The 23,979-nt window shown below is 36.5% G+C and overlaps 1 protein-coding gene across 4 annotated transcripts in view; it reads left to right on the top strand.

Moving 5' to 3' along the window:
* The window catches only part of RAPGEF6 (Rap guanine nucleotide exchange factor 6), a 154,450-nt gene extending 137,578 nt beyond the window's left edge, over window positions 1–16,872 (top strand). For all 4 annotated transcript variants that reach the window (XM_083354370.1, XM_083354368.1, XM_083354369.1 and 1 more), the window contains 4 exons: window positions 1,755–1,980; window positions 3,600–4,117; window positions 9,228–9,524; window positions 11,809–16,872. In XM_083354370.1, coding sequence (XP_083210496.1) covers window positions 1,755–1,980; window positions 3,600–4,117; window positions 9,228–9,524; window positions 11,809–11,834 — 1,067 coding nt within the window. In that variant the 3' untranslated portion in view covers window positions 11,835–16,872. The remainder of the gene's footprint in view (window positions 1–1,754; window positions 1,981–3,599; window positions 4,118–9,227; window positions 9,525–11,808) is intronic.
* The last annotated feature ends 7,107 nt before the right edge of the window (window positions 16,873–23,979 follow it).

The raw sequence follows: 23,979 nt of genomic DNA, 5'->3' as shown, positions 1-23,979 counted from the left end.
TTTATAGAGTATAATTTAGATTACTCTTAAATAATATTTTTGTATAACTTATGTAATCAGATCATTTAATTTCACATCCTAAATATTTTAATGAATATATACAAATATTAGTTATATAAATAGATATTAAACTGTATATCAGCATAACAGCCGAATAATTACTAAAAAAGTATGTATTTCCTTTGAAGTAATCAGTTACTGTCACTTGAATAGCTCAGTCATGATTAATCAATATTTTACTTCATTCCTAAAATTAGAAGATTTTAATATTTGGCTGTAATAAATTAATAATTTAATTTAATTTTTTAGATCATCATAGCATTATATAGAGTTATTAAGTCCTTCAGAGACGACAGATGAAATATTATACAAATGTTCATTGCCTTGGGAGTGGCAGCATATAGCTGAGCTTGGTTGATCTCAGCTGTTGAGCAGAGTTGGCCCTGGTTAATAGTTGGACTTGGAAATTGAAGAATATAGAAGCAAATGACCTCTTGTGATACTGCCAAGAAAACTGGATGAATTTAATTATAAGGAGTTGAGATTGACTTGAGAACTCATTTACTTTTTAATGGGGGAACAAGTTTCATCTATGAACCTCAGAAGTATAGTATACTAGGGAAGAACATATTTTAGTAATTGTTTCCACTTAATCTACAAACTCATTTTCTACCCCAAGTTTGAAAAGAAACTTGTGAATAAGGGTATTTGGCAGCCCCCCCTGCCCCCGCCACCCCAATTGCTGTATCACAACCATTGGTCAGGTTGATGGGAGTTCTGTGAGGTTCAGTTGCAACATATCCAGAGGATGTTGGGTTGGAGAAGGTTGTTATAAGGCATAAAGGAAAAATAATGTACATTATAGTGGGGGATGTTTTCTGCTATCATCAAGCTCGCAAGATGTTTTTAAAACATAGTACTGTTGAGTAGGAGAAACACTGTGAGAGATGCTGTGTATATTTCCCTTTGTCATAGCTAGTTTTGTTAAACAAGCTAGTGTCTTTAATTTTAAACTGGGAGTAGCAATATTTTATAGGATATACAGTGCCTATATGCATTTGCATACATAAGCAAAGAAGATGCAGACTTAGTATGAGAAACATGAAATGTCTTTAGATATTAGGATATCTTAACTTCATATTCTAGGTTGTTTCTCAGTAAGCAGAATCACTGAAGAGGAAAATACTGTGAGAGAGAAAAGAGAGGGAGAAAGAGAGCGGTAAGGAATATATTATTAGGTGTTTTGACCTCTGGATGATGAGGCCTTGCTTGAGTGCAGCTGGTAATAGTTTGGAGTGGCAACATTTCCTGTTACTTATCAGGAGGTGGACACAAAGGTTCATGGCAGAACTGGAGAAATTAGTAGCAACAGAAGGGGGAAAGGGCATTAAATAATACTTCTGAAATTGTTTGATATTTATGCTGCCCTTCTCACTCACTCATCTCAAGTGAGTCGTACTTGCTGCACTTGAAAGTTCTTCCTGGTTGGTGTCACACATAACATCTCTGAAACAGATGAAAGAAGTGACACCTTTTTCCCCCTTAATGTTAAAATTAATTCATAAAGGAATTATTCCATTCTGTTGTATTCTATTGTCTTCCACTGAGCAAAAGGAAGTCTCATAAAACAAATGACAAAAACTCATGTAAGAAAAGAGGTAAAACGGTGAAAAGCTATTTCTCAAGCAAAACTCTCCTTTGAATAGTGATGTATTACATTTTGTCTCAATGCTGTCTTCTCGTGTCACGTTTAGGCTATGCCCTGATCCCGTCTGCCAAATCTGAGAATTTTTCCGATTCCAGCCATAGCGAGATCTCCTCACGATCCAGCATTGTCAGCAACTGTTCTGCTGACTCCATGTCGGCAGCCCTTCAAGATGAGAGGTGCCTGCCTCAGACAATGGTGATGGATGCAGTTGGGGCAGTGGAAAGGAGAGAGCCCTTTCAGCCACCACTTGAATACAACCAGTCTTGCCCCGGGTAAGAATCATTTCTTTTTCCAGGATTGGTTATTGATAGTCTTATCTTTTAGGATTAAAAGGAAAAAAAAAAGCCGCTGAGCTCATAAGATGTTTGAACAATTAGACGTTGAAAATCCCACAACGTATGTTTAAGATAAATTAACAAACCTCTAGGGCACGGGCACGGATGTCAAACTCGCCGCGTCATGTGATGTGTTGCAATCTGTCGTGACTTTTTTTGCATTGCTGGAGCTGGGGTGGGCGCGGCCTCCGTATGATGCAACCGGCCCATGGGCTGGCAGTTTGACACCCCTGCTCTAGGGTCTTTCCCAAGGCCTTTGGTTTAATGGCCCTGTGGGAGGAGGATGAGAAAAGGTCCAGCTGAATCAGCTTCTGGGATGGTCTTTACCTGTTTCTTCCTGCCTCCTTCCCTCTTAAGAGACCCTTCCCGCAGGGCAGGTGGTGATAATTGACTGGTGTGCAATAGCATCAAGATGTTGCACTCCCAAGTCATTTGCTGCTTGTGGTGTCATTGCACTCAAGGGGATTATTAGCCTGCTGAAAAGCCATTTAGCACTTCACAGAAGGGCAAGCCGTAGCTTCTGAAAGAACCTCAGATTTAGAATTCTCCCTATGTTGGTAAAGTTTAAATTGGTGCGGCAATGTAGGTGGGGAGAAAATGCATGGAAGTGAGATTTAAACAAATTTTCTCTGGGTATAGCGTGCTTCAAACGTATTAAAAAGACAAAAGAGAGGGTTTTTTTGTTTTGTTTTAAGATACAACATGATACAGAGGTTGGCGACAGCCATTTCATACTTCTGCCATGCAAAGGAGGAGATGCATTTCTAGGCATGTGCCCATTATATGTAGTCACTCTTCTGGTTATTTCTGTTATGATTGCTGCCAGCAGAAGGCTGAAGAATGGCTGTTGTTTTAAAAGCTTGAGAGTATTTTTGGTGGACCTGCTGTCTTGAAACAAATTCTAGGCACATCATGTAATATTCTTTAAAGCACAACACAACCCCTGTGTTTTAATTTCCACTGATTATTCCCTACCTCTGGCAAAGAAAAAAAAATATTTATCAAATTTACATACCACCATTTCACTCTCTAAGTGACTCTGAGCAGTTTATAAGTAAAACAAACATGTAATCCTTACCAAAGGATTTTACAAAATAAAGATCCCAGTGAGGAGTTTAATCCTAACAAACTGTTTAATAATAGTTTGCTTCTTTTAAATACAAAGATGAGTTTATAAATATGTTGAAATTTCTCTTATTTACAGACAGGAACATATGAATATTACTGGTCAGTCCTCACTGGAAAAAAAAGCAAAGATTAAAAAAAAACTACATTCGATGACTTTTGAAAAACTTGGCAGAAATGGGCAATTAATTTATCTAAAAGAAAATCATAGCTCCAGCTTGTTGTTAAATATACCTGGATAAACGGCAGTTAAGACTATTGTCGCATTCAGTTATTATTTTTAAAATTTTGACGGAAGTGCAAAATGTAATTCTTTGCTGTTTCGAATTATAAAACCTTGCAGTTTTAACACTGATTCTGTCCCTACCGATTTGCTTGCATCTTAATTTCAACAGCATTTTTGTTTTCCTTCTAATTTGTGCTGTCTTCAGTTTAAGCTGGCCCCTGCCCAGACCTCCAGTGATCCGAGGGTTGCCGGTCCCATCTTCCATGAGCACCGAGGAGATTTCTCATGAGCACCTCACAATAGAAGCAGCAGATAGCGGCCGTGGGAGCTGGACCTCTTGTTCGAGTAACTCTCATGATAATTTTCAAAATATACAGAACCAAAAGGGGTGGGACCTCTTAAACTCTTACCGCCATGCTCATTTAGAAAGGGCCATTGCTGAAGTGGAGCCATCCAGCTGCTGCCCTGAGGAGACTCATTTGCAGTCACACAGCCACTCAGACGGTAGTCGGCAATCCAAAACTGGCATGGACTTTGACCAGTCCCGGCACAGCTGGGCTTCATCTACTTCCTTGTCGGACCTGCACGAAACAAACTATGGGACCGTAAAACGAAGAGGACTGGAAAGCTTAACAGCAGAGCAAGCTGAAGTTTTGGACGCTAAAACAGGCAGCGACACAACTTACAAAACTGTCACTTCAAGTACAGAGCATGGCCTCATAGGTAAGCCTGATGAAAAGCCAGTGGATGTTTCCACAGATGTTATGCATTATGTAGTCGAACTGCTAAGGAATGATTTCAGCAGCCCTCATGGCCAATTTGCATGTAAGAAGTCCTTATACACATGTCTTCAATCAACTCAAGTCCTCTGCAGGAGTGTCTCCAGATCTCCTTGGGGGAAGGGTGGGATTTAAAAAAATAGGCAGCATGTTTTATTGACTTGCAGGGAAGAGAGGCAGCTTGTGTAGTTTCTTTGGGACTTTATGTATTTTCTGATGAGAAATTTCTTGTAGTTCTTTTGTTAAGAATTTGATTTTTTTGACCATTCACACTAGGTATCACCAGCCCGAGGAGAAAATCTGTGATGAATAAATCCAGTTGAGATATTTTTCTCTCCAGCAGTTTGGCAGTGCATGCATTTTTGCCTTGCCTTCAAGACAGGAAGGAAATCATCTTCATGTATCATTTCCCAAGCTTGTCAGATTGGCCATCAATCAGACACCTATTATTGTAGGAAACAACTATTTTGAGAAGAAGCAGACTCCATGCCAAATTCCATTTTTTGATTGAAGATGAAAGATGTCACATAAAATATCCTCTTGTGCCATTTGTAGCTTTGCTTTCAGACAAAAGGGTGCTTAAGAAATTATTATTCTTGCACTGAATCAAAATGCTGTCCTTGGATATTAACATAGAATAGATTATCTGTAATGTAGATGTTAAAAGATTAATTATGGCACTGGTACACTATATATTTATTTCTCTTTATAGGTTAAGAGAGTACAGTACTATTATACGTACATAAGAATTGCCCCCTGGTTCTTTTGAACACCCTTTTTTTAAAGCATATGTGGGATGCTACATTCTAGAAGGTGATGCTTCTTCTGCAGTCACATAAGTCACGCCCATATATTGTGGAAAGGGATGCGAAAGCAATATTTTAAGACGTTGGAAAGCCAGATATAAACGGGAAGAATGCATGGAAAGGAACAGTAGATTGTGCTTAAGGAAAAAAAAGTGCTTTTTTCAGTGTCCAGTGGTCTCTGTTCCTAGATGCTGTCTTCACATACATCTATATTTATTTCAGATTTCAAATCATATTTAAATGAATCATATGCTGCACAGTACATACCACTCTTACCAATGTGTACCTTGCATATTATGTAAGAAAAGCTACTACGTTTGCCTAACTTACTCAGCTACCCATCCATTTATTATTCTCCCATGTCCCCAACATTTATACCAGAAGTAATTTCATATTCTATCAGCAGCATCTTAATAATATTCTGAACGGGGTATGAATGACATGGCTATGGGGAAAGCAATTTAGATATTTCAAAAAATTTCTTCTAGCATTCCATTTGTTAAAAGTTTAGCATCCATCCCCTGAAACCTATTTCCTTTCTTTTTCAAGTGCTTTTAAAAAGCATATCTCACTGAACAGACCTATCTAGGCAATTTGTTGTTACTCTTCTTCCAGTGATTTTCATATTAAGTTGTTTTTGCACCCTTTGCCTGATAGGGTCACATGCTTGTCAATCAAGGTCACTCAGTTTTGACTGCATGGATCCACAATCTTCTGAAAATAGAAGAGAGAGAACAATAGCATCCATTAAAGGGTGGAGTAAATGAAAGAAAAAACTATAAGTACTGAGAAATAGATAAATACTGTTCTAGTACCTAGATTTTTTCCCTCCTTTTTCCATGCATCTCAGCTTGTTTATTTTTTAAAAAAATATACTGCTTTCTGCTGATGAAGAGTTCCAAATTTCTTAATACCCATGTGAAGAGAATTGCTGACATTAGCTAAAGAAAAAAATAAAAATTAATTAGCTAAAATAATTTAATTTTCTTTAAGAAAAAATAAAAGAAGTAATACCAACCTTTCAGTAAAAGAAAAAAGAGATCTCATTGGTTTAGTGCTATAAAGGCGCTGGCTGAGAAACCAGGAGACTGAGTTCTAGTCCCTATTTATGCATGAAAGCCAGTTAGGTCAGCGCCCCCCACCTTTTGGGTACCGGTCCCATGGAGAGACGTTTTTCTGCAGACTGGGAGGGGGCATGGTTTCATGTGCTGCATGCATCCCGCAGATGGAACTTCACTTGTTTGCATGGACCGGTAGCTGGCATGCCGTGGACTGGTGCTGGTCCACGGACCGGGGGTTGGGGACCCCTGAGTTAGGTGGCTTTTGGTCAGTCATTCTCTCACAGTCCAACCCACCTGGCAGGGTTGTTGTGGGAAAAATAAGAGGCAAGAGTATTATGTATGTTCACTGCCTTGAGTTGATCAAAATATATTTTTAAAAAGTGGGATAACAATGTAACAATAACCTGTATAACAAAGAGATAGAATTAAACCTGGTTCATAATCAATTTGCTTGTACCATTACTTTCAAGTCCAAAAGCAAGAGGCCATATATTAACATTTCATTCTTAAAGGCAAAACTAACTTTGCTGAAAGTTTGTGCAGAATTATAACTGATCTCCATAAATCCAGTATTGTCTGCCCAGTCAAACTTACCATTTCACAGCTTTAACCCTGTTCTTGCCTTACTAATTTTAACAGCTGTCTTTTTTTTTGTTTTCCTAAGGATGCAAAATTAAACCATACTTTCAAAAGAATTACTCAGGATCATAGTACAGCTGAGAACTAGAACATTACATGCACTCAACCACTTCTACTTAATCAAAATACCTATTTATAATGGAATGTTACTTTTTGTTTTAATAACCCAAAAGAGACTTACTCCATTCCAGTCAAATAATGGTTTCAGTAAAATGAAGCCTGTCATTTGGCAGTCAGTTTTTTTTTAACCATTTCTGGAAACCAGCTGTTTTAGAACTGAAACAGCTGCAAACTGTATGTCTTGTCACAGAAAATAAACTTGACTTCAGGAGGTTTAGCAATGTACCATGATTTGTCTTTTTTTAGATGTGACTGGGTGTAGAGTAGGATATACCATATTATTTCAGTGTCCTTTTTGTTCCTCCCACCTCACTAATAAGCTCTTCAAGATTTCAGACTGCATTTGTTGCCTTTCGTATACAGGGAGTCCTTGACTTACGACCACAATTGAGCCAAACTTTCTGTTGTTAACTGAGAAATTTGTTAAGTGAATTTTGCCCCATTTTACGACTTTTCTTGCCACAGTTGTTAAGTAATTCCCTTCAGTTGTTAAATTAGTAACAAGGTTGCTAAGTGAATCTGGCTTGCCCATTGACTTTGCTTGTCAGAAGATCCCAAAAGGTGACCACATGACCCCGGGACACTGTAACCATCATAAATATGAACCAGTTTTTGATCATGTGACCATGGAGATGCTGCAACGATCATAAGTGCTAAAAAAACAGTCATAAGTTATTTTTCTTCAGTGCTGTTTAAACTTTGAATGATCGCTAAACAAATTGTTTTCCGTTGAGGACTACCTGTAGGAGATAGCCAGAGATAACTGACAATTATGTAATATTGGAATATACTTGGAAAATTTTGTAATAGATATGAAAGCGTTCAGAGTTTAGAAATGGCTTTTCAGTGTGGTGTTGCAAACTCAGTAATCTCTTAGCCCTACTCCAGTATTCGCGGAAATTTTCGATTCATATTTCTCCCAAGATCAGTAGTTCCTTCCTGTCTCCAAAGGAAGAAATACACAGCGTTTTAGGGAGCTGAGGTACCTTTTTAAAAAATGCAAGATTGCAAATCTAAATTTTTAAGAGAGATCACCCTCAGGGGCATCAAAAGAGTCAGGCTGGCAGGTGGGCACATGCAGTTGAAACCCTTTCCCTTTTTAATGTGCATTGCAGATGTGGGTGTCTCTTACAGTAAGAATGAGATAGCTTTAAAGTTGAGGACAAATAAATGACAAGCTTTGCCAACAAAACCACATTGAATTTTTTTGAAGGCAAACAATGACTTTAATTGTATTTGGGTATTTTAATTGCATGGACTCTTACAAATATTGCTGGAATTAAAAGATAGGCCAAATTAAATGTATGAAGTGCAGTTAATTTTTGGATATGGAAAGGACAAACTAAATTACATTTGATTCTACTATGTGCTGTTTATTCTTATTTTTTAATAAAAAATGGTCAGTAAATTCTAGATTGTTGGAAATCAAGTAACCTATGAAAATAGTTTGTAATTCACTATAACTTGAAGAAATAGGGTTTTGAAAAATAACTTCCAGTCATCAAGTAGCTGAGGACAATATTGATCATTTTTTCCATTTTTTCCTTGTTTTAAAAATACAACTCCAAAAACAGAGAGACCTCATAGTCCCAAATTTCCCTTTATATGAACAGATTGCCTAAACAAAAATGATATGGAAGAAAAATTTTAGAGCAAGACTTTTCTGGATGGTATCTTGACACCGTATTTAGAAGAATGTTTGTGACAGATATATCATGTCACAAGTATGTCATCAAATACTACAATTTACGTACTTGCATTCAGTTTTTGACACAAGTATATAAGGATGGCATTTGTGTGATGACCACCACACACGTGTCATCCTTTTGGTATCATTGTGGCTTGCTATTGACATATTATTAGATCAACCAATGTGAGGAATTTTTCAACGTAATATATTTTTTTTAACACTGGGGGCAGTTAACCTGATATCTGAACATTTTCTAGGAAAAAAAATTGGAAATTCATGGAATAAAAAAATATTTAATGGTGATGGTCAAATAAATCATAGTTGATACATCTGTTGCAGCAACTCTTGTTGGCTATTAAGCTGATTTTATGCCAACTTATTAAAAATGAATTGCTTTAGACTTGCTCTCCCCTTTCAAATTAGAGATACTATTTCACCACCACACTCCTTTTCTCAACACAACTAGATACTCTTATTGGAGATTGTGATTGACATGTGCCATCCAAATAGTAAAAAATATTCTTAAGCATTAAAGAACGCTGAACACTGCTTGACACTAGTGGTTCTCCTTTTATACTGTGACTTCCAGTGGAGTTTTATGATGATTTTCATTTACCTTTTGTTTAATCAGTTTTTGATTAAGTCATGATAACATTTCACTGTTTTTTTTTTAAAAAATGGTTTTATTTTGTCTTTGTTTCCTTCATTAACATTTCCATTGCTTATTTCTTATGCTAGTGTACTGTGTCACCTCATCTAAGGAAGACACTAGATATAGGGAGCCACCGCCCACCCCGCCAGGATATATGGGGATCTCTTTAGCGGACATAAAAGAAGGATCCCACCACCCACACCTAAAGCCTCCAGATTATAGTGTGGCGGTACAGAGGTCAAAGATGCTGTCTAGGCTCTCTTCCACTCCTCTGAGTAGCGAACCAGTGGCCTGTTTTCCAAAGAAGATGCCTAAGTGGCATAGCCGGCAACCGTCCCATCCTAAGCTAGCAGATATGACTGGCGCAAATAGTGAAGAGGATGGTATGTTAAAAGATCTTCTTTGATAGATGTTGAGTAAAGTCATATGTGATTTATTTTAAGTTTGGGGAAGTGCACAGTTTGTCTTACCTTACAACCCTCTCCATGAATGTGCCTCAGTGATTCTTTTCTCCCCTCTTGTTTTTTGTTCATTTGTATATGCTTTACGTATGCTTTTGTGAGGATATGTGACCCTAAAGGAAACACACACACACACACACACACAAAACACAAGACAAAACAGAAAATATACTGGGCACTAATTATTAGCTAGCATATTTGGAAGAAATAGGTCCAAAATGCTTTATACTGTACCTACCTACCCACAATAAAAAGAAGAAAACAATTGTTCTTGATAATTTGAAAGGCTGTGATAATAGAAATTATTTTAAAAGTAGGTAGTTACATTAGCTGTGCTTTTATGTACTAGAGATAAACAGAATTATGATTAGCAGTGTTTATCTCTGCTACGTGGAGTTCCATGAAGCAACTCTAACCAAGTGCAGAACAGATACAGGTTCCTGTTGTGCAGGAAGCTGAGTATTTCTTAATATGCTACTCAACAGAGCATTATTAAAGGTACCTAGAATCTCAGTGTGTGGCCTCTCCCTGCAGTTATGTGTTGTAGGTGTATGTACCAGGCAGCCAAGCTGTACAGGAGTATTAGCTTCCACAAATAAGATTCTAAAAGGACACTGTTAGATCAAAAAGAGCTGAACAGCTGAGGCTTTAAGTTGCAGTTTCAATTATTTATAAGACTTGCAATCCTCTTGAAATTGCTCATTGGACAAAATCAGATCCACAGACACTCACTAATTGTATCACATTAATGCTTTATACTTGACCTCTGTTCTGAACCATTTAAACCTCAACAGCTATATTTAAAAAAATAGAATTTATAAAATGAAGATTTTTTTAAAAAAATACTTGAATCTGGGGTTTTCATGTTTCTCTTTGTTGCTCATTTACCTCTTGGAAATAAGCAATTTTGACTTCCATGACATTTGCATTTCATTTTCTGTTGTCTGCCATTATTTGTGCCATTATTTTGTGGCTCTGTTTTTAATTGAATCTATGAATCTGAATGCTTTTCACAGATTTTGCTTTTATAAAACTGGAATTTTAGTATATTTGTGTCCAGTTTGCTTTGAAGTCATTTTGTTGTTTTGTACAAAAGAAGCTTGTAGTTGCGTTATAGAGCACAGTGTTAAAAAAAATGGGTGGGTCTAATGTGTATATTTCTTTTGTGTGTGTGTGTGTGTGTGTGTGTATAAAACCTGCACAAACATTTGATTGAAGTGTTAGGTTTCTATGAAATATTCTAAGCATCGGTTCATCAGGCGTATTTTTTTCTGGTAGGTCAGCCTTTCTGACCTGCATGCTAGAGAGCTCAAAAAACAATAGATTAAGATGGATTTCACTTTTGTATTTTGTGTTTTTGAGTCAGTTTCTGACTCCTGGTGACCACCTGAACAAGTGTCTGTAGTTTTCTTGGCAATGTTTTGGGGGAAGAGGTTTGCCATTGCCCCCTTCCTAGGGCAGAGAGAAAGTGACTGGACCAGGGTCACACAGTTAAACTCATCGTCTCCTGGTTTCTAGCCTGATGTCTTAACCACCGCACCAGATTGACTCTTAGGATAGATTATATAGCTACTAATACAAAATTATCCTTTAATGGCATATTACATTACATGTAATCAAAGGACTGGAGACTCATATGATTCTCTTCTATTCTGTTTGAGTGACTAATAACAGGGTTACTCACTGACTGGCTGGTCCCGTTTCTTTCCCCCCCATCCCCATTCTCTCCCCCCCAAGTCCTAGACATTGCACTTTACCTTATCACACTGTCTCATTCTGTGAGAATTTTGTCAGCTCATTTGCAGAGTGTGGCTGAGAGTCAACACTGAGTTTAATTTACCACATTGACTTTTTTTTAAGCGTCCAAATGTCATGTTGGCATTTCAGTATAAAAGGCACAAGCTTCTGAATGGTATTATGAATCATTACCCAAAATTCCAACATTATGAGCTACACTATATTAAATTGCCATTATGGTTTAGAATTAGATAAATTTTAGAAAATGATTTTTAAAATGTTCGTCATTCTTTGCATGAGCGCCAGTGATAGCAGTAAAGAACGGGTTTTAATTTTTTTAAATAAATAAGATCTATTTTAACTCAAAAAAACAAATCCTAGGTTTCTGACAGTAGATATGACACAGCTTTAATTTAAATATAGTGTATGTTCATGACACAGAGTTCACATTGTTTTTCTTATTTCACAGAAGATGAACAAGTATCGGCAGTCTAGTCTCTATGCTTCCTGTGCAACTTGTTTCAAATTTTACCAACGTTGGAGGAATGAATTTTACAGTATTGTCAGCTATAGCTGACAGCTTGCTGCTATTGACTTCAAAGAACTGTGTTTGCTCTCTTCGACTAGTAGGATGAACTATCTGGATTGGAATTTTGAATTTGCTTCAGCCCACTGCAATCAGTTTGACGGAGTGTGTGTTGGAAAGAGAAAACACTCATTCTAAGAAATACTGACCCTGTATTGCAGTATGAAGAAGGACCTAATATATGATGCGTCGGGGCCAGCTTGGGAGCAATCTTCTGTAGAAGAACTATAGAATCTTTTAAGTAGACTTTGTTCAGATATTTTCTCTATAACTGTTACGGCTCTCGGTTGAAGAAAGTTATTTTATGTACTTACATGATTGGAAGACTACATCAAAACTTAAGAAACTTCTGCAACAAGCTGAAGAGTAATTTATTAATTTGGAATTTATATAAGTTTTTTTTGTAAAGTATTGGAATGCTCTGGTTGGCTAATGTGAATGCTTTTTCAAAAAAAATAAGGAAGCAAATTGTTTAGGTGTTAGTGTGATGTCTTATGCTAAGCAAAATACTTTTGATTTCTGAGGAGCTGGATGTTCATGAACGCAGCTAGAGGTTTACATACAGTGCAACTTCAGCCACTTCAATTTGTAAAGTATCAAGACCTCCGATGTGCATATAGTAGTGAAATACTGCCATCTATTGATTCTGTATTTTAAAAACAGTGAAATACACGCAGTTTCTTTCAGCTGTCAGATGATTAGCGTAAGGGAATAGTTTTATTTGTTTTTCTTCCCTACATTCCATTTTCTTCCCCCTTGTCTAAACAGTTTCATGGAACATTTGTATCATTACAAATGGTTTGTTTTTCTTCTACAAGACTTGTATTGGAGAAGTATCCAACAAGTTCCATTTTTTAGAAATTAATATAAAATTTTCAAACTTGCAAATTTAGGAGCAGAGTCATAGAAGTAAGAAGGCCCTTAGGTGATGTTCGTGATGATGATAGTAAAGTCTGTATTTTATTTCAGACTTCCAATTTTATTTGAAATTTTCCCATTCTGTAAGAGCAATTTGGTTTGCAAGTCTTTTCCCCCCTGTTCTTAAATTGTTCATAAAATTTTTATGTTTATGAAATCCAAGATGAGCTCTTGCATTTGGAAAAATGGTAATTCCCAGTACATGACAAACACAAAAAGGCAAAGAATTTTCCAGATTTGAAATGAAAGGCATTTTTCAATATTTTATGCATTGATGACTTTACTACTGGCATTTGGACTACTGTTCTTTTTGCCAAAAATAATGCATAACAGCTTTTATATCAACTTTTCTACCTATTACCTCTCAATATGAATATCTAAAATAAGATTACAAATCTGATTACAAATAGAAGGGAGTGAACCACACATCTAATTCAAGAATTATTAATGGAATACTTTTGCTAATTAACCTTAAATGTTTAGAATAAGTAGCTAAGATATCAGAACTCTTGTTTTATTCCCCCACCCAAAAGCAACCAACAGAGAGAAAATACTGTTATGAACAGTTGAGAGTTAAGCTTCCCTGCACACATCTAGTACGAGTCCCAAGTAATAGATTCCCACTGATTCAATGACTTTTAAGTACATTACAGGTATATGATCTTCTAGATCCCCATGTGACATCCCAACAAGTTGCCACGTTGAGGAAAATTGCTCTGGATCATCCTAGATTTTACCATGAGCTTATTGAATGCTTAAAATACAGTTTTACAAATCTGAGAACTTGTAAAATGAAGCATATTATCTGTTGCCACCATAGTGACCTGCTGGTGTTGCTTACTTGCTCACCCCTAGTAAGCACATTCTATAAATGAGAAAGAGACAAGGCTTATGTGTGCTGTTGCTCTAAGCTTTTTGGGTGGGGTGGAGAGTGAAACTTCAGTACTTCTTATTCTCAAGTGCCTGGTATAATTACAAGATGGAATTTACTCTCTTATCTCAAGCTTGTGTGTTGGATGTTGGAAATGCCCAGCAAATGTGACTTCAAATCACACTTTAAAATCCAGTGGAGCTGCAGGCATTTCTGGTTCCACACTGAATGAGATGCTGTCCTGCAGGGCGGGGTGATTACAAAGGTGCTATTTTCAGAGAAAGATGATTCCCTGACTCGTATGTAGAATACACATTTGCATGTGTATTATGCAAAATAAAAAAATGAAAGACTGGGCTGACACGTCAGCTTTACTTAGCCAACCAGAGTGCATAGCAAAAACTGGAGTTATTATTTGTGTTTATATTTTTCCCCTACTGCATAATTGTTGCCTAGTCAAACAATCAATGGACATGAATGTCTCAATGTATATTTAAAGTTTACTTGTAAACCTTAATATCATAAATGTTTACAGTCTAGGGTAGAAAGAAGATGTCTGTCTGTTTTAAAAGGTGCCTCAAATTAATTCTATTTTTTACACTTCAAGTTATACAAATTTTTCAGATTTACATTCTGTGCAAGGTGAATGTCAAAATTTTCAGTTTGCATATGAGACCAGTGATAGCTTTCCCAGAAAGCCTATGTGAAATATGCTTGTCTGTTGGATTGTTCTAAATCTATTGGAGAACTCCTTCAATGCCTTGTAACATGAAATTGAAAATCTGAACATAGAAGTGATAACATAACTCAACAATTAATTCACAGAATATGTGTTATTTACTACTTAAATGTCTGGAATAAATAGCTGAGACATAAAGGCTCTTTTCTGTCCCCCCCCCCAAGACCTTAAGGAAAACCAACAATGATAAAATACTGAAGCTTGACTTCCATGATTTTAGCATTCATAATAATGTTATGAATAATGGCACAACAGAGTTGAAATTTTCCTGCACACAATCCACCACATAATCCAAAGTAGTACAGTTCCCATTGTTTTATTTTGAAAAGTGTGTTTTATATGGAGCGTCTCCTAGAAACCCATAACAGAGAGAGGAAGGCATTTGTATAGCACCTATTAAAGTTTTTACTAGAGCTGGTGTCCAACCATATAGATTATGCTGTTATTCTGTTTAAAACTGCTTCATGGATTTGGATGTCTCTGGTATGAACATATCTTCTGCCAAATATTCCTGGGCTGTCAGAGAAGGAAGTTTTGCTTGTCAAAAGTAAAGTTTTAAATCTGAGTCCTGAGCTCCCAGCAAGTCCAATTCATACAATGTTTCATGCAGTTTATAAGTGCAAACCTAAGTTTAAACATAATAGACGGTATAGTGCTAAGGGCCAACATTATAGCATTTCTGTTAATTTCAGATATTTCAGTTTATAGAGACAAAACCTTTTAAAGTCTTTTTTCTCTTTGGTAGTAATTTTTGTTAGATTACCAACTCACCACAAGGTCTTTCCTTGATGAAAATCTCATGAGCCAAAAATTGCCCTCTTAAATGTATTTGTATCAACAGCATCGAAGATGTTTGCTTTTTGAGTGACATTTTTAAAATCACTGGGCGTCTTTTAATACTTTTTTTTAAAAAATGCAGAGCCTGTAGAGTGTACATAGAGTGGGTCAGCAAGCCCTTTTAACTGCTTCCTCTTTGCACAGTGCAAACTGCCTCAGCCTGTCCTTGCTCTGATCCTTTGGAGTTTTGGTCTGGTTTTTGCCAGATTGGTCAAGGACAGTAGCCAAACTGAAATGGAGCTTGGATGAGCCCAAGGAGATAAGGTTTCTTTCTTTCTTTCTTTTTTTTAAAAAAGCCATTCATTATTACACCACTTAACCCCATTTTGTGCTGTTTACATAATGCTTATTTGTTATATAAATGAACATATTACTAGCATGTGCTGCCTCTCCACATTACGTGTTGATTTTTTTCAAGTTCTTGAAAGGGCCAATTCTCTGTATATACCATTTATTTTTTTTAAATTGTATTGTGAGGAAGTTGACCTTATGCTAAGTAAAAGCGCCATAGGAATGTTTAAAAATCTCAAACGTGGAACAAGCGTCAGTTTTTAATGTACATGAATAGGAGGAAAAGGAAACCTGGTATCGTAATATGTAAGTAGGCCTCTACATAATTTGGCATTTGATTCCTCTTTGAGACAGGATTTATACTGAAGATAAACTAAGTTGGGAAAGAAGGCATAATACTGAGCTACAGTTTCCAAAGTGGTGATTTGTCGGTGCACTTCAGTTACCTTGACACACAGTGTCATCTGAGGTAAATTAAAAAGGTTTTGATTTCACTTGAATAAGTACACGGCCAGCCTTTTTCTTCTAAAGTTAAGAGAATTTTGCACTAATGCTAAAAAAGCTGATTCTCACTTCAGCTTTTGAAAAACACTTCTTGAGATATGATCCTGCTGCACAGCTGAGGCGATTCCAAATGATGAGTAATGGATATTCAATAAGACTCCATTATGTCAATTTATCTCAGGAGGTAAATGAAAGAAGCTTGATCTATTCAGCCTTGCATTCATACAAATAATTTATAGGAAAGAGTGCTACATGTAATGCATATTACCTGAAATGCAATTTTAAACATATTGCACTTGCCTTCAAAAACTGATCAGGAAAAAAAAAACCTTTATTGATTGAAACGTTTAATGCCAACAATTTGAGTAGAAAAATTTCACCTCCAGTTCATTCCTTTCCCTTTTTCCTCCAGTTGTACTTGTCATTGTTGTGTCTTTAATTTCTTTATATATACATAGAATGCAGTTTAGCTTGGTATTCATGACATTTTGTGTATGTGAGCATATGGGCAAAAACTGCACAGTTGTAATGGTATTCCAATGGCAATTGTAAAACTGCACAAATCAGTGATTGTAAAGTATTCTGTAACAAGCAATGTTTGTCTTCTATTTTTTTATACCTCTTACACTTATGTCTTTTAGAAAGACAGTGCCTCTGTATGCTTTTTTGTATTTTTACTGGGTGATTGTAAATATTTGTTATATTTTTGGTTAAGAGAATGTTTAAAAGTATTGTTTAATATCCAATCTACTAATGATGTTGGAACCAATAAACAACTTATCATGGATTATGGGTGGGTTAATTTTTATTCAACATTTTCTCTCTCTCTCTCTGCCCCTCCCCCATTCCCATAAATATTTGGATCACTTCCATGCTGCAGTCCTAGAACTCTTGACCAAGAAGCAAGACTCATTCAATTAAATTTAGGTTTGTTTATAAGTGCCTGTACAATGAGGGGGGGAAAAGTATTTGATCCCCTGCTGATTTTGTGCGTTTGCCCACTGACAAGAAAAGATCGGTCTATAATTTTAGTGGTATGTTTATTTTAACAGAGAGAGAGACAGAATAACAACAACAACAAAATTCCAGAAAAACGCATTTCAAAAAAGTTATAAATTGATTTGCATTTTAATGAGTGAAATAAACATTTGACCCCTTCGCAAAACATGACTCAGTACTTGGTGGCAAAACCCTTGTTAGCAATCACAGAGATCAGACATTTCTTGTAGTTGGCCACCAGGTTTGCACACATCTCGGGAGGGATTTTGTCTCACTCCTCTCTACAGATCCTCTCCAAATCATTAAGGTTTTGAGGCTGATGTTTGGCAGCTTGAACCTTCAGCTCTCCACAGATTTTCTATGGGATTAAGGTCTGGAGACTGGCTAGGCCACTCCAGGACCTTAATGTGTTTCTTCTTGAGCCACTCTTTGTTGCCTTGGATGCATGTTTTGGGTCATTGCCATCCTGGAATGCCCATCGATGGCCCATTTTCAATGCCCTGGCTGAGGGAAGGAGGTTCTCAGCCTCCTTCCAAAGGGCCCCGTCCATTATCCCTTTGATGCAGTAAAGTTGTCCTGCCTCCTTAGCAGACAAACACCAAAGCATAATGTTTCCACCTCCATGTTTGACGGTGGGGATGGTGTTCTTGGGGCCATAAGCAGCATTCTTCCCCCCCCAAACATGGCGAGTTGAGTTGATGCCAAAGAGCTCGATTTTGGTCTCCTTGACCACACACTTTCACCCAGTTCTCTGAATCATTCAGTTGTTCATTGGCAAGCTTTGGATGGGCCTGTACATGTGCTTTCTTGAGCAGGGGGACCTTGTTGGCGCTGCAGGATTTCAGTCCTTCACAGTGTAGTGTGTTACCAATTATTTTCTTAGTGACTATGGTCCCAGCTGCCTTGAGATCATTGACAGGATCCTCCCGTGTAGTTCTGGGGTTATTCCTCACTGTTCTCATGATCATTGAAACTCCACGAGGTGAGATCTTGCATGGAGCCCCAGACAGAGGGAGATTGACAGTTATTTAGTGTTTCTTCCATTTGCAAATAATCGCACCAAGAGTTGTCACCTTCTCACCAAGCTGCTTGGCGAAAGTCTTGTAGCCCATTCCAGTCTTGTGTAGGTCAACAATCTTGTCCCTGACATCCTTGGACAGCTCTTTGGTCTTGGCCATGGTGGAGAGTTTGGAATCTGATTGATTGGTTCTGTGGCCAGGTGTCTTTTATACAGGTATCAAGCAGTGATTAGGAGCACTCCCTTTAAGAGAGTGCTCCTAATCTCAGCTCGTTACCTGTATGAAAGGCACCTGGGGCCCAGAAATCTTGCTGAATGATAGGGGATCAAATACTTAATTCCATTCATTAAAATGCAAATCAATTTAGTTTTTTTGAAATGCGTTTTTCTGGATTTTTTGTTGTTATTCTGTCTGTCACTGTTAAAATAAACCTACCATTAAAATTATAGACTGATCATTTCTTTGTCAGTGAGCAAACGTACAAAATCATCAGGGAATCAAATATTTTTTCCCCTTACTGTATATGTGACAAGACTCTTATTGGGAGATCAGTTTGTTAATGCAGTTAGCAATGATATTCTAAATGTGCTTAGTTTTTTTATTGTTTATTAACTGTAAGTAATTTCATTCCAGTGAGAAAACAAAAAACAAAACAAAAATAATTTTAATACTGTACAGGTAGTCCTTGACTTACAACAGTTCGTTTATTGACAGTTCAAAGTTACAATGGCACTGAAAAAATAACTCACGACCATTTTAACAGTTACGACCTCTGCAGCCACTTGGGCTGAATTGTGGTCGTAAGTTAAGGATTACCATAGATAGAATCTGAAGGACAATAAAGAATCAGATTTCTCTTTGTAATAAAAAAGTGATCAGCCCAAAGAATTTTAAAAAGGACACCATCAACTTAGGCTTTTTTAGAGCAGTTTGACTGTGCAAACTAACTTGAAAGGAAGCCTCATTGATTTCTAGTTAAGTGGGTAGGGGATTGAGATGGGCAGCATAGAAAATAAATAAATAAACAGCTGCCACATACTCTATATTTTTAGTGCAAAAACTTTGTCAATTGTATGATGAGATAGTTGGTAAGGGAATTTTATCTGAAGCATTCAGCCAGGCTTCTTTTACAATTATACCAGAAGCAGGTGATAAATTACACTCTGTGCTAATTCTCCAATCTCATTGATAAAAGCTGTTACAAAGATCTTTACAGCAGTATTAGCAAATAGATTACAGCAAGCAATGTTCTTAAGAAGGATCAAGCATGGTTTATAAAAATTAGGCAAGCAGCAGGCAACATTAGGTTAGTTGTAGATTTAATAGATTTACATGAAAACATAGATCTATTTGTAAGTTTATAATTAGACACTGAAAAAATCTTTGACAAAATATATAAACAGTATCTGTTTGCTGCATTAAACAGGCTTAGTTTTCCTTTGGAATGCATAAAATTGTTCAAGACATTATGAGTCGCCTACATCTAAAGTGAAGGTTAATGGGATGTTTTCTATAATTTTCCCACTATTCAGAGGAACAAGACAAGGCTGTTTAACCATGCTTTTTAATTCCTGTGTGGAAACCTTGGTTTGTGCTATTAGACAACATAAGGGGATCTACAGAGTAATACATAATTCAGTTGATCACAAATTGGTTTTATTTGCAGATGACAAACTTGTTTATTTCTGAATCCCACACTACTATTCCAGTGTTGAGGCAAATGATAAATGTCTTTAATAAAATAGCAGGATACTCTATTTATTGGTTGAAATTGGAATTGATGCCAATAGGTGAAAATTTGGTTACCCATCCATTTAAGGAATATAAATTCCTTATTTATACCAAATCCGTTGAATATCTATGTGTGTACCAAAGGTTATAACTCAGTAACATGTAATACAAATAAAATATATAAGGAGGTTTCTTTAGATATTCACAGATCAGAATCATTAAAGCTTATCCTTAGGTAAGGTGAAAAATCTTAAAATGAATGTTGATCCCCTGATTAATTTATATTCTGAGAGGAATTCTAATTTATATATCTGGGAAGTAGTTTCAGAAAATAAATTCTTTGTTTAGAAAATTTCTATGGGCTTCTCCAATTTCAATAACATCTTTACCAAAATTGCATCTGCCAATCAATAAGGGAGGATTTGGTTTTCCTAATTTGGAACTATATCATCAGTCTTACTTATTGTCAAGTATTAAATACTAGAAGCCAAATATTGGTGTCATTTTTCCAATTTGAGCAACTATTGAAAGATACATACTTTGGATTGGATGAATAGTATTAAGATCAAAATACACTAGAACTCTTAATATCTCTGGAAACAATTATGTCAGTTAGAAAGTTACAAAGTAATAAAAGATTTGACCCTTTTTCAGATGCTAAATTTATGAAGAAACCCAATTTTTAAAGCAGGGGAAAATATGGTGATACAGAAAAATGGTATGGAAGTGGGGATGTTGACTTTTGACCAACTGATACATGATGAATAGATACTAGAACTTGTTAAATTCTTTAAGCCAAAACCCCACTAAATATTTGTTAATCAATAAATCAATTTAATTCATTTCATTTATTTATTATTTCTGTCTTTATTATTTCTCAAATAACTTAGAGTGGCAAACATCCAACGTACCTTTCTCCTATGTTCCCCTGTGAGATGGGTTTGGGCTAACAGAGAGTAACTAGCCTAAAGTCATCCAGCTGCCTTGCACGCTTGAGGCAGAATTTGAACTCAAAGTCTCCCTCTTTTCTCCCTGGTGCCTTAACCACTAGACCAAACTGGCTCTTTGACAATTTGATATACAGATGCCAAAAATGAGTAGAATAAAGAATTAGAAGCTCCTGCATTACCTAGACAATGCAAGAGTGTCTTAACTTCTACAGCAAGAGTGTTAATAGATCTTAAACTATGACTTATGGAACAAAAAGTAATATTTAGAATTTATTGAACTCCATTATGTTTATATAGAAAAGGAATAACTAATACAGTACTCTGTTGGAAATGTAATATGAACAGTGCTTCTTTTAAAGCACACGTTTTTAGAATGTTCTTTACTTACTAAGTTTGAAGGAAAATATGGGACTATGTGGCAAAAGCTAAATTTTCAGAAGGTAATATTCTCTTGAATTACATACCTAATATGTTAACTGGACAATGTAGATAGATTTTTCAAGCCCCTGGCCAAAAGACTAATATTGCCACATTAGAAAGATAAATGTATGTCCCCAATTATTCAGTGGACTGAAGACCTGATTGTATTTGCCACCTTTGAATGGATTGTCTGTAGACATAGTAAGTTAAAAACAAATAACAGTTATATAAATGTATTCTAAATGTATATGTACTTAAATAACATTAGATAAAAAGATATAGAATTCTGTTAACTCATAATATCCTTTGCTTCTTTTTTTCTGTTTTTCTTTTGCTTTTTAAAGAACTTTTTAAGTCTTGGGTTGTTGTTTTTTGTGAATAATATTTTTTTAAAATTGTATGCTCAGAGTTACTAGGAGCTGGGAAGCATACAAACTTAATAACAAATAATTTTCATTGGAGAATGGACAAAATTGTAATTGTTACTCAACCATTTTGTTTTACCTGAATAGTTCAAGAAAATACTCTCTTACTTAATATGTTTTTCACAACTGGCAAAAATGCTTGTCATATTTTTCTGGATTTGCTAATTGTGAATTGGTACAAGAGTCCGACTAGTCTCCTAAGCAAACATCTTAACTAACTCCTTCCTGTTCAGTTGTACCCCAAAGTACTCTTTCTCTAGTGCAGGGGTGTCAAACTCACCAGGTCATGTGATGTGTTGTGACATATTGCAACTTTTTTCCCTTGCCTGAGCTGGGTTGGGTGCAGCTTGACACCCCTGCTCTAGCGTAAAAGTCCTTCAACTTACAAGAATGCTGCATGGCAGCAGACACCCTCCAACCTCATTACAGAGACATTTTATTTATCAAAAGGTTTTTTTTTAATTCATGCTCAATATATATATATATTTATTCAGTTCTCTGCTACAGCCTGGGTCTGCCATTCCAGAGAATAATCCTCCCTTTATTGCTGTAGCAGCTTCTCCTACTCTGAGGATCCATCTCTTCACCCTTCCACTTCCTTGGTGAAACATAATTTTGCTTGTTCAAGCACTAGCACTAGCAGTGTTGGAATTGGGGACCTGCAGAAGAGCAAACATTTTTTCCTAGTTCCTGCTGAACGTTGGTATTTAACTTGAAACTTGTGTGGACTGTATCAATATCGAAGCAGCACCTGCATTACGTGCTCAGTTAAACAATTTAGATAGCAATGTAACAGCAGCAAAAATAATCTACCAGCAGAGAGCAGCATGGTCTATTTTTTTCTCTCCTTTTTTTTCTCCACAGCTGCTCCTTTTATAATTTACTCAGGGCTAAAACTAAAAATTATAAGGAAAAAGGATATCTCTGCTTTTCTTTTCCCCCCAATATATACCTAATCCCAAAAGCTATACCTTTCTAATTTGAGCATCATTTTATATATATATATAATCTCAATTACGAAGGAGACTCCATGGACATGGTGTCCACATCCTATGCATGCTCGTTGTCCATCAGTTGCAAAGAAGACAACCAACTTGACTGTGGAGAGCAAGTAAGTCGATGAAAGCCAATTTGTGTAGTGATTAAGATTTTGAACTAAAACCTGAGAGACACAAGCTCAAGTCCACCATGGAAGCTCAGTTGTACTTTGACAGTAAAGATTCATTCATTCGTTCATTTTAAGCTATCCGACAGGTTTGTCACTGTACAAAAAAGAAGAAACGGAGAAGAAGGGTCTAAGTGTTTGGATTGCACTTCAGGTTCAAAGACAAAAAGTTTCTCCAGAGAATGTGAGATGCTTACACAGCACTTCTGAAACTCCTTAAATCAACTTTGACTTCTGCAGCTGCAGCACAATCCCGGGAAAAGACAACATTGGTTTAAAAACAAGAGGGACTAAATTGGATTAATGGTCATTCATGAATTTGGCAGCTGTTCTGAATCAGCTGATTCAGACCTTTTCCAATGACACCATGTAGATGGAGGATTGGTAAAGTAGCTGCCATCCCATCAATTGCCTTATATCATGCAGCAATACACCAGAAAGGAACAATTAAATGGCTCATTGGGGGTACTTTGTCAACTAATGACTCAGGCTACATCCTTCGTGTTCTGATTTGAGTTAATGGTAAAATAATTCAGTGAACGTTTGATGTAGAGAGTCTAGTCAAAGAGGCTGCATGTACATCCTTCTTTCATCTTTCTTTCTTCTTTGCCATTCTACCACAATACTTTTGTCTCACTGTTGAATGGAATATAAATCTTCAATTTATAGGTATTAACTAAGAATGTGCCTTTAACTCCTTAAGCTAAGCATTAGTATGCAGAGGAAAGGAGATATATATATATATACAGTCATGCTCGAAATTGTTGGCACCCCAGAAATTTTTCAAGAAAATCAAGTATTTCTCACAGAAAAGTATTGCAGGAACACATGTTTTGCTATACACAGGTTTATTCCCTTTGTATGTATTGGAACACAACAAAAAAGGGAGGAAAAAAAGCAAATTGGACATAATGTCAAACAAAACTCCAAAAATGGGCCGGACAAAATTATTGGCACCCTTAACTTAATATTTGGTTGCACACCCTTTGGAAAAAATAACTGAAATCAGTCGCTTCCTATAACCATCAATAAGCTTCTTACACCTCTCACCCGGAATTTTGGACCACTCTTCCTTTGCAAACTGCTCCAGGTCTCTCTTATTGGAAGGGCGCCTTTTCCCAACAGCAATTTTAAGATCTCTCCACAGGTGTTCAATGGGATTCAGATCTGGACTCATTGCTGGCC

The sequence above is a fragment of the Vipera ursinii genome (genome assembly GCF_947247035.1).
Source record: "Vipera ursinii genome assembly, chromosome: 2".
NCBI lineage: Eukaryota > Metazoa > Chordata > Lepidosauria > Squamata > Viperidae > Vipera > Vipera ursinii.
The sequence above is the reverse complement of the archived record's forward strand: the minus strand, read 5'-3'. Positions and strand labels throughout refer to the sequence as shown.